The 11,349-nt window shown below is 37.4% G+C and overlaps 1 protein-coding gene across 4 annotated transcripts in view; it reads left to right on the forward strand.

The window, feature by feature from the left end:
- SPIRE1 (spire type actin nucleation factor 1) overlaps positions 1-11,349 on the forward strand; it is a 182,861-nt gene that overhangs the window by 166,193 nt on the left and 5,319 nt on the right. For 3 of the 4 annotated variants that reach the window (XM_039526302.1, XM_039526305.1, XM_039526304.1), the window contains 4 exons: positions 436-526; positions 4,250-4,392; positions 7,133-7,306; positions 10,874-11,011. In XM_039526302.1, coding sequence (XP_039382236.1) covers positions 436-526; positions 4,250-4,392; positions 7,133-7,306; positions 10,874-11,011 — 546 coding nt within the window. The remainder of the gene's footprint in view (positions 1-435; positions 527-4,249; positions 4,393-7,132; positions 7,307-10,873; positions 11,012-11,349) is intronic. The other variant, XM_039526303.1, reaches the window with a different exon arrangement.

Raw genomic sequence — 11,349 nt, forward strand, 5'->3', positions numbered from 1 at the left:
CACCAGGGTCACGCCTCATTCCTTTGGAGATCAGAGGATGTTAAGTGCTTGAATCCTGATTTCTTGCTGATATGAGGTACATACTTGTATTAATTTGTCTTGTAAATCCCTGCTAGGCCTTCAGTGCCAGAAGTAATTATTAAGGAAAAGGCAGATTACAACAGAGTCACCTAGCTTTCTATTCCTGTTTTTAATAATATAATTAAATATATTAATTATGTACTGTATATTCCAGTTTGTAGCAAAAGATTAACTTGGAAAAATCTATTTCACAAGGCTTGCGTAGTTTCAATATTTTTTGCAGGTGTGTTGTTGGAAGATTAGTGATTTAATGATAGAATGTACCTGTGGTATGATATGGGTTGGGTGGGTGGTTGAGAGTGAGAGAGACTGCCTCTGGAGAATTCTAATTCTTCCAATTTTGCTTACTTCCAGGAGGAGTCTATGCACAAATCAGCAAGCAGCAGCAGTGTCTCTCCTTCCCAAATGGAAGACTCCTTTCAAGAGACCACCTCTGGTAGAAAGAGTAAGTGTTCCATGTCTAGGGAACAGTGATTGTTTTGCTTTCCCACCTCCTAGCATTTTCTGTCACACAAATTTTGCATGAGCATTTTTTGCTAATTAGTCAGAGCAGATCAGTGTTTGTGGATAAGTATGTAGGGCTCACCCCTAGAAAAGAGACCTGCTCAATAGGTTAACATTGATTAAATATCCTCTTGACTGACATGAAAGCATAGGCCTATTGGATACTGTACAGATATAAGTTACAAAGCTGCATAGTTCTGAAGACAAGTAAAACAAATACACGTATTTTAAATGAAGGAAAATATTGTTAAATGGGGAAAATAATCTTTTCCTAGAATTGAATTTGCTATATGAACTGAGGTCTCCACTAAGACAATGCAATGGAATTAACTCATTTACTTTACTAGAATAATTGATCACCAGCAAAGTACTGTGACCCTTCTTTCCTTTTTAAAATACTAAAAATATTTATTCAGAAGCATACATACTGTGATGTGCCTTTAAAAAGAAAAACAAAAACAAAAAAAAAAAACCTGTTCAGAATACAGAGTTGCACGTGTTCTGTGACTGAGGCCAGGTCTACATTCAAAAGTTAAGTCGACTCAGCTACGTTGCTGAGGGGTGTGAAAAATCCACACCTCTGAGCGATGTAATTAAGCCAACCTAACACCCACTGTAGACAGTGGTAGGTCAATGAAGAATTCTGTCAACCTAGCTGCTGCCTTTCGGGGAGTGTGACGAGGTCCCCAGGATCCAACCTTGTCATAAACAGATAGTTAAGGGTTAAAGTCTCTTTTACCTGTAAAGGGTTAACAAGCTCAGTAACCTGATGAACACCTGACCAGAGGACCAATCAAGGGACAGGATAATTTCAAATCTCTGTGGAGGGAAGCCTTTGTCTGTGTTTCTTTGTTTGGAGTTAGTCTCTTTTTGGATTTAAGAGAGGCCAGTCATATCCTTCAAGTTCTCCAAGTTTCCTGAAATAGTCTCTTCTATTCAATATAGTGAGTATTAGTTAAAAAGGCGGATTAGTCTTTTGAGTTGCTTTCTGTATTTGCAATTGTGTGTTTGCTAGAGAAATATCTTTATTTCTGTTTGCTGTTACTTTGATTATTCTGAGAAAGGACGGGGGTGGGGAGGAGAGCCTCTCCAAGTTTATGAGTTAGACCCTGTATTTCTGCATCCTGGTAATACAGAGATAGTGTACTTTTTTTTCTTTCTTTAATAAAATCTTTTCTTTTTTAGAACTTGATTGATTTCTTCCCTTGTTTGGATTTTCAGGGGAAGGGGATGGGGAAAAAGTGAATCCCTCTTTGTTTGATTCAGGGAGTTTGAATCAAGGTATCTCTCCTAAGTACTAGGAGAGGGGAGGAGGGAAATGGATTATTTCCCTTTGTGTTGAGATTCAAGGTGTTTGGATCTGTGTTCCCCAGGAGAAGTTTTTGGGGGAACAGGGAGTGTGTCAGACACTTAAAACTTGACTGGTGGCAGCGAGAACCAGATCTAAACTAGGATTTTAGTTTAGAGGAGTCCATGCAGGTCCCCATCTTGTGAACGCTAAAGTTCAAAGTGGGGAATAAACCTATGACAAACCTGGACTCTGGGACCACTGAGCCCTCTGTCCCACCAACCTGGCTGGCTCAGTTCAAAGTGTGTCCTCCAGACGTTCTTCCAGGTGTTGAGTTGGGGAGGGAGAGAGGCCAAGTGATGATGTCACTTTCCCTCTTTTATATTTTCTTTAAGCTTGCTGGAAAGATCTCTGCTGTGATGTGAGGATCAGGCACTCCCCATTGCATACATGCTGACTCTGAGAAGTCTCTGGGATAGTGGATTCTTTCCTGGATGAATGTTGATGAGCCACTGGCTGATCCTTTGTTGCAATTGAAAGATTGACTGTGAGCATCTGCCAACCTCACAACATATTTCGGTAACACACACATAGCAAAATTCATAGCTTTACATACAATGATAGTACATACAGTCCAACAGGATAGTAATGTTCAACTGATCAAGATTTTTAAAAATGATTTCTCACAAGGCATACTCTCTACAGAATATATCATCATCCTATCATAGTAATGAATATGGGAGTTGCAGGGTGCTACTTTGAGATACAGAGTGTCACAGAGAGGTAGATTAACTAGACAATAGGAGCGCCATTCTCGTCGCAGTAGTGAGGGTCTACACTGAACAGCTACAGCCGCACAGCTGCTGTAGCATTTCAAGTATAAACAGCTCTTATATTCCTTTTAATGTTAAAGGGGATATTAGTCGAACTACAAAAGAGAGTACCTTTCCTTTTTATAATTATAAAATGAAAAAAAATTGCTTTGTAGCGTAGATTTTTTGCAAATAATGAGCAAAAGAAAAAACTAAGTGAATATGCATTTTAAAGTTTTATTTAGTATTGTCAAAATAGACTTTATCTGAAGATAACACATTTATGAGACTAATGGACAAATTCTGTTCTCACTCTGGTCTTAATGTAGACTTCAGCTGAGTTATTCTGGCTTTACACTGGCATAACTAAGAGTAGGATTTGGCCTTGCCTTTCCATATTATTACAGGAAAAGAGGAGACATATAGAAGCTCCCCAATCAGTGTATGCATACTGTGCAGTTCCTTTAGGAATAAGATACAGTTAGTTTAGTCATTGCAAAGGCATAAACTGTCTTTAAACATTTCAGCTGTACAGCAGTATATGCTGCAGTTGCTGTTCTTTATCAAGTAGTTGATTTAGATCTTTGAATTATCCTTAGAGCTTTAATATTATTCTGATGAACAGTGAAACCTGTCATCATCAACCACTCAAGGGATTGACAAAAATTGGTTGCTTAACACGGATGATCTTCTAATACTGTTGAATCAGACTTTTTTTCAGCATATGTGGGATACATGTAGGCGGCCCCTTAAAGGATCGCTGTCAACTCACAGTTGGCTCTAAATGTAGATTTTATAAAAAGAAAATTTTATGCAACTTAAGACAAATAGAAATGTATCCTGGAACTTTTTATATAATTCCATTGAGAATAGTTGGTTGTAAATACATTAAAAATACCTAGTGTTTCTAATAAACAAAGTGCTGCCAATGCACCAAGTAAAACAAATGAAAAAACAGAGACATTTTTTTTCTCTGTCATCTCTTTAAATTACGGTTGTCTTAGATGTTACTCTGTAATAATATTTAGTTAAAACAGATTGACGTTAGCATGATTTTTAATTTGAGAGTGTGTGTCTAAATATTTTCGTTTCCAAAACATATAGGTTTCTCTGCAATCGTTTCTGTATTATTGTTAGCATTTTTTTCTTATGCTCTCTCTATGAAAACAGCGGCAAAGTAGGTTGAGTGCATCCTTCAGTGCCCTTTGATTTTAAAATTTATATTCAACGAGAGCAGAATTTGAGTGAATACCAGCAAACTGCACCTTCAGAAACCTGAATTATGCACAAAGATTGGTATTTGCACATTAGTAGTGTAATTGCATGCCCACGAGTGTTTTTTTTATAGGGGTGAAACTGTAGGTGCCTTTGCATTTTTGTGGGAACATGCACTTCATCGGCTGGTTTTGAAAATATGGCCCATTTAAAGACTATATGAAGATATTCTATCTTGTGTTACTTTGGAAATTAACAATAGATTTTCTACCAAAACTGTGGCTGTTCCCAGTGATAGTCCAATGACCATTCAATAACATTGTTTAACTTCTGCTGGTTGAATCTTTAGTGCCTCCGAAGTTTTTGCCAATATCATCCACTCCACAGCCAGAGAGGCGTCAACCACCGCAGAGACGACACTCCATTGAAAAAGAAACACCGACTAACGTGAGACAGTTCCTACCACCTTCAAAACAGAGCTCCAGATCACTTGTAAGTATCATGAGCATTGGCTGTAGTGTGAGGAGGTTCAATAACTCCACAGTGGTGATAAGCTAGAAGCTGTAACATTGAAACTTAGTTACATTGTGATTAGAGCTGGATGTAAAACAAAATCCCAAATTCAAACCAGTCCTGAATTATTGGAGGAGTTTGGATCAAGATTGAATTTTCTGCCTATCTGATGTTGTATTGAAACAAAACCCAAAGTTCAGATGTCCCAGAACTTTGGAGAAGTATGGATCCTGATCTGAACTTGGTGGCTTGGACCCATCTCTAGTTTTTATTTCAGCCTGTTTGAGAAAATAATATAGCTTCTAAATAACAGATTAGGAGTTGCCTCCTTTCAAATGGAAAAGCAGCTAATCTATTTTCTCTTTGTTATTGGAGTATTTTAATTCACAGCTGAAGGAATGGATGGCTTTCTCTTTCTCCCTTGTAAAGAGCTAGTTTGGTTAAAGTCATAATGTGAGAGAAAAATCTTTGAAGAGTCCAACCCTTGGTGTGACCACATTGCATTGTTGAGGTCACTGAGGCATAAACTTGTTTTGCTCCTTGAAAAGAAAGTACAGTACATTTGATCAATTAGCTTTAATTGAGAACTGTTTTCCAACAGCGCCTAAGTGGAAAAGGGGACGGAATGTTGGCTCTTTTGTGCTGGCACAGCATACTTTGCAACTTAATGTGAGAAACCTGGGTTCAGTTCCTGGTCTCTTTTGTTTTCCCTAGCAGCAGGGACTCCAAGTGTCCCTTTAAGGTAGTGTAGAGAGATTGATAGGAGCCTTCAGTGGAAGGAATACCCACCAGTCCTCCACTTGACAGAGTGGCACTGATGGGCTTTGAAGTACTATTTATTTTTCTTTGGCCAAAGAGATGGTGGCTGTGGGGCAAGTCCTTCAGAGTGATGAGGTTGAAGTGTAATAACACAATAGTCTTCAGGGATACGGAGGATATTTTCCCCACTTCTCCACAAGAAAAAAATTAACTTTGTATCACATGCTTCTAACTTGAATATAGCTTGTGGTCCTGGGTGAATGGCATTCAGTAGTCTTAGCTCATTTTTCAAGGAACAGTAATGAACCCTGCAGAGTGTAGCACAACTAGAATTTTTTCTCCAAGAGTTTGTTTGGAGTGTAACTTTTGGAACCTCTAGCACTTAAGAGGAGAGTTCATGGATGAGGGCATGATCAATGTAAAAAGAATTTCATTACCACAATGTGCAGCAGTCGTCGTATGTGGGACCACAAGATTTGTTTTCACATAAGTATTCACAGGTAGAAATATGCAAAGGAAAAAAGCTCTGTGTATCTTTTTGAGGTGTTTGCTGTTTTATACTTTCAGTATTTCTAAACAAATTACATCATGATAGTGATCCAGCCAACTTACTGATATCGATCCAGTGCAAAACTTGGAGAACCTTGTGACTTAAAAAAGCCTAAATATGAGGTCATTGTTTTAAGTAGCTTGATTAAGTTTTTCACATGATTTATTTCAAATTATCATAAATATATATTTCTTTCTGTATAAGCTATTCATTGGTGTGTGTGTGTGTGTGTGTGTGTGTGTGTGTGTGTGTGTGTGTGTGTGTGTGTGTGTGTGTGTGTGTGTGTGTGTGTGAGAGAGAGAGAGAGAGAGAGATAAAACCAAAAGAGAGAAATTCTAATTGGCCGACCAAATTGAAACAACAACAAAAATAAGCAGCAGAAACTTCAAGCAAAAGCAGCAAGGAAACATCTATTGGAGTCCTGCAGGGTCACATAAATGAGTGTTTCAGATCATGTTGGGACAGTTTATTTATTCCAAAGAACACTCTGTAATTCCTCACCCAACTTGTTCAACATGCTTTTGTGTATGAAGTGAAAAGGAAGAAAATTGATGTTGAAATGATATTATTTTAATGCAGTCTGTTTATGTGCGGCTGTTAAATATATTTTTTAATCTTTGCAATAGTGCCCTCTGGAGGTGAGTAACTGATAAATCACTTGATCTTTTTGTTTTAATTCAATGCAAGGTTTTCAGTATTAGTCTAACGGTAACCTAACCAGCTCCTGCACCCTGACATGGAATTCTTCACCACTCATACAAGCTGGCATCTCTTATTTTCTAAACCAGACACTGCATTTGTGATACTGCAGTTCCTTGAGTGGAAGCCTCTAGATAAGTGCAAAAAATGCTTTACTTTTCATTTGACTGCACACTTCTTCATCCTTTCCTCCAGGATTGATGGAGTTTCAAATTCTTATCTGCTCCAGTGACAGCAATTTCTCTTCAAGGTGAAAGAGCTTGTCGTTAAATAGCCATCAGTGCCAAAGAAAAAAGGCCATTGCTACAGTTTCTGAGCAGGATTAGCAGGCAACTGGGCTGTTTTGCATACTAACTAGGATTTTGTGAACAGACATCTCAGCATACCAATTAGTGCTAAAGTAAGAGGAGTGGGGAGAAACAAACTTTTGGAAAAATTCCAAACATAGCCCGTTTTCATGTCAGCATATCAATGGTACATGAGAAGTTGCAGAAACTGCAGCTGCAGAGTTCACTATTTTCCCAGGGTTGGCCTTGTGGTCTACCTACCAAAGTCACCCAGCTTGGTACCTAATCAGGAAGATACAGTCAGTGTACTGAGGTGTACATGTGAAAGCCTTCATAATTTTTCTTATTTTCATGATCCAGAATCCCTACTAACTATTTCATTCATGTTTAGCGTTACCTATTCTGCTTCCTATCTGTTGTTCAGGTTCCTAGGATAACCAGTTTTCTTCCAAGGACGACTTTCAGACCATTTTTTTCAACCATACAAACAGCTTCTCTGTTCAGCTCTCATCCCTTTGAAGCAGCCCTGGTTGGAGTGGCAAGGGCTATGTATTATCTGTGTGACAAAGCTTTTACCAGCAGGTGGAAACCCCCAAAGGTTTGCCTCTTTATGCTGGCTTTGGAATTTATCTTTACAAGCACATGCCTTCTAGGGGGAGCACTTCCTAAGCTGTGGCAAGAATTAACAGCTTAGGTTGGCGCAGTACTCCTGACTGAGATTGATTTCAGTGTTTGTAGAATACTTGTGTGTGCTTAGATCCTTCAATCACCTCATGGGAAAAAGAAATCAATTGTGAAAGGACAGCAAACTAAAAATGCAACATCATCATATTATCAGTGGGACACGTTTTCCAAATCTTAAATGTACAACACATGAAGATCCGCCGACCTTTACAAGCAAATCCACTGTGATCCTTGGATTGTGTTGAAAAGATTAAGCTGCTTGTTGCTTTAACAGGACATACAGTATCATGGAATAGAATGGCATTTCTAAGCAAAATATTACTTAAAACCCTAACAATGATTTTAGTCTTTGATGCACTTAAGTATCAGAAGTATCCAGCATGATCAGTAGTTGGCTTGCACCAGGGTAGGTCAACCAGTTGAGAAGAAAATAATTCCCTCAAACCATTTTTGGAACTGAACAGGGACCAAAAATTTTTAAGGTTCTGAAATTTGGTGGGGTTTTTTCCAATCCCATTTCTGGTCCCAAGCAGAAAATATTGCAAGACTATCTGTAGTCTAGAGATACTAACTGAGTACTCCAGACTAGTAAGGCATAGACTTTAGAGTGCCTAACTTAATCTGAATTGCATAAATTTTGTATTTCACCCAGCACTTGCATATACAGTACTTTCTTGCTGTGACGCTTTTGAATGCATGGTAATAACTTGTAATGCAAAGTTTTACAACACATTGGGTATAATAAATACATTAATATGAAACATGCACTGTTTATGCATAATCAGCAAGAGCTCTTAGGTGAGGATATATTGAAAATAATCTACAAAACACTTATTTCATATTATGGATATGTAATTCAGACTACATGTTATTCTTGATATAAATTCATCACACTTACACTGTAATAGCTCTGATTGAGCCCTTGTTATGCTGTGACTGCATAGTCAAAATGTTAAGCAAATTCTTTACAAGTTCATTAACTTTTTAAGTACAGAATAGTATCTTTTAACATGGCTTATTTTTTCCATTTAAAAATAACCACACTAAACTGTCTTTAATATTAATTGATGATTGGATTAAAATCCAGAAAAACAAAGAAATTCAGAAGCCAGGTTCTGTCCTTAACACACTCCGCTGAGTGTAGGTATTGCAGAGGACTTAAGACATTACACACACTACCATATGCAGTCACTACCTTATGACATGGACAAGGATTATGGATAGGAGTTAAAGCTAAAACTCTAAAATATTACTGTTTTTTGTAAACTGTAGTCAGTGGTTAGTGTAATTGTGATTAGCTTAATTTAAAGACTGAGCTAATGTTGAAATTAAAGATTTGGCATGTACTTATTTTTATTCTGAGAAGGAAAAAAAATTAAACATTCTTCAGAAATCAGTATATCATTTAACTTTTGTTTAATGTTGCATTAAAGCTTTGTTGTCCTTGTGTAATTGCTGAAATTAAAACATTAGCATTTAAACAAGTGAACATTTTCCATGTTCCCCCTTTTGCCTGCTGGCTATTCACACAAGTTTTAATGAAAATTAATTTTGATGGTTGCAAGAACAGATCCACATCATTCTTCTGCTACCTAGTAAACACCTGAAGTACTAGTTCTACAGAAACAAATTTTTATTGATAAAGCATCTTAAGAGATTAAAGAAACATATTAAAGAGGCTAAACTGTAAAAGTTGAATCATGTATTTATCATGTCACTAAATATGCAACAAATTAGTGTTTAAATATTCATCATATTGAAAAATTTGTTGTCTAAAGGAAGAATTAAATATGATACTTGATTATATTAAAGGAAAAATATCCCTCCTGTGAGGAAATAGCTTTCTAAAAGACTGAAAACTGTGATTGATCAAAAGCATTCAGTACATCTCACTTGCCACAAACACCATCCTGACATCCCATTCTGTAGAAAATAGGTTTCTCATTGGCATTGCCTGCCCCACATTCTCTCACCCATTATTCTTCCTCTCCATCCCTCCCAAAGCATTGTTGATATCTAATAGTGCTGTCATCATAAGGATCTAAAATACAATACTGACAGCTAGCTGCTGGTTACGTGGAAGTTTGCTGCTAATGAAATGACGTATTTTGTATGTTCATGGAGTTTTACACCCCTTAGAGGAAATCACATTTGGGTTTGATAGAGTTTGGTTTTTCCAGAAAACTAAGTGTCACCAGTAAGAACATACCTCAGAGATTTGGCTTGTCTACGAAAACCAAAATTAACTCAATTTTAGCTTTTTGTGGGTACCTTAAACAGGGTGAATTTTCTTTGTTCCTTTTCTAGGTAGATAAGACAACAGGTCTTTAAAATACAGTGGTTCCTAAATGCTAATGTTTGCCAGGTCTGCAGCAGAGATCAAAATATTTTCTCTCTAATTGAAAGTCAGAACAGAATTTTAAGACTATCTATCTAAATTGAGCACTCTGATTTATAAATTAGATTTCCAAGCTATCCGTAGAGTGCTGTCATCAGTTTCTTTGTGTGTACAGAGGAGATTTCCTGTATTTATTCAGAGAACATTAAATTTCTGTGTCACTTCGGCACCATAGCCCCTCTGGGCTACAGGTGCACTAAGCAAAAAGTGATGGGAATTCCCAGAGCAGTTCTGTCTTTCTGTTAGAACCATGCAATCAACCTCAGGGCTGGATTACAAATGGGAACGAGGCTTTTTATTCTGTGGTACCAAAGTTAGAGGCCATATGCTCAGGGTTGTTATTCTCTTAAATGCACTAGCACAGAGTGTATGGACGTTTCACAGATGGGCAGTAGTTCCATCATTAGTGGCCTGGGTGTAATTCCTTGCTAGTAAGAACACAACAATGGATTAACTGTTTTGCTCAAACTTTATATTTTAAGATTATTTTAATGAAGTTTAAATTGACAGTGTTATCATCTTGGAGGGAAGGAAGGCTGTGTGTATTAATTGCATATAATACATTTTCTATAGTTTTGGTCTAGATTTTGTTCACAGGCGCTAATTATAACCATGATTACCAATGTGTGGTACCATTGAATAAAAATTCTTTTGGAGGTGGCTACTAACCGCTTTCTTCAGCTACTCTGGGCACCACAAAGTCTCAGAGAAGCTGCTTGTCTTTAAGAAACATGCTATCAAAGGGAACAGTGCCAAGAAATATCTTTTACACCTATGTATCAAATCGTCTTGTGTCCTTTCAAATTATAAAATTGAATTGTAATTGGCTAAAACAAATATTCATAATAAATCAAATCAATGGAAACAGGTGTCAGATGATATAAGAGCTCATAGAAAAAATTGCATATAATCAGTCTCTTAGTTGGTATGAAACTCATGTGATGCCTATGGATCAGCCAGTGCTATTCCATTTTTGGGTTGTGAAATCTTTTCTTTGAAGTTACTAATTACGTGGCTGGCTTTCTCGGCGGAAATCTTGAAAAGATGGTGGGTTACATAGTAATGTAGATTTTTGGCTTCCAGGAGGAATTTTGTTACCCAGTGGAATGTCTGGCTCTGACAGTGGAGGAAGTCATGCACATTCGTCAGGTGCTGGTGAAAGCAGAGCTGGAAAAGTACCAGCAGTATAAAGATGTCTACACTGCCCTCAAAAAAGGAAAGGTATGCTTGTTTCAGCTGATCCACTAAGAGCTGTTAGGGAGGGAGGTGAATCACACAGATTCCAGTCAGTGAAAGAATAGGAGTTGGAACCAGAATTCAGGTGCCAGATTTTCATTAGTAATTGACCAGTCTGACTTTCAATTTATATTGGAGAAACTAAACTAAACTTTCCCTACATGAAGTAACAGATGGGCCAGTTTCCTTGGTTTATATATGGAAACATCAAAAATTAGTATTGGAATATCACAGTTGTGTTTGACCCTCCATAAAGACGCAGTAGCGTTTACAGTAGTAGTTACGCTCTCTCTCTCACTTTTTTTTAAGCTTAAGTTTAATAA

The sequence above is a fragment of the Mauremys reevesii genome, linkage group 2 (genome assembly GCF_016161935.1).
Source record: "Mauremys reevesii isolate NIE-2019 linkage group 2, ASM1616193v1, whole genome shotgun sequence".
Taxonomy (NCBI): domain Eukaryota; kingdom Metazoa; phylum Chordata; order Testudines; family Geoemydidae; genus Mauremys; species Mauremys reevesii.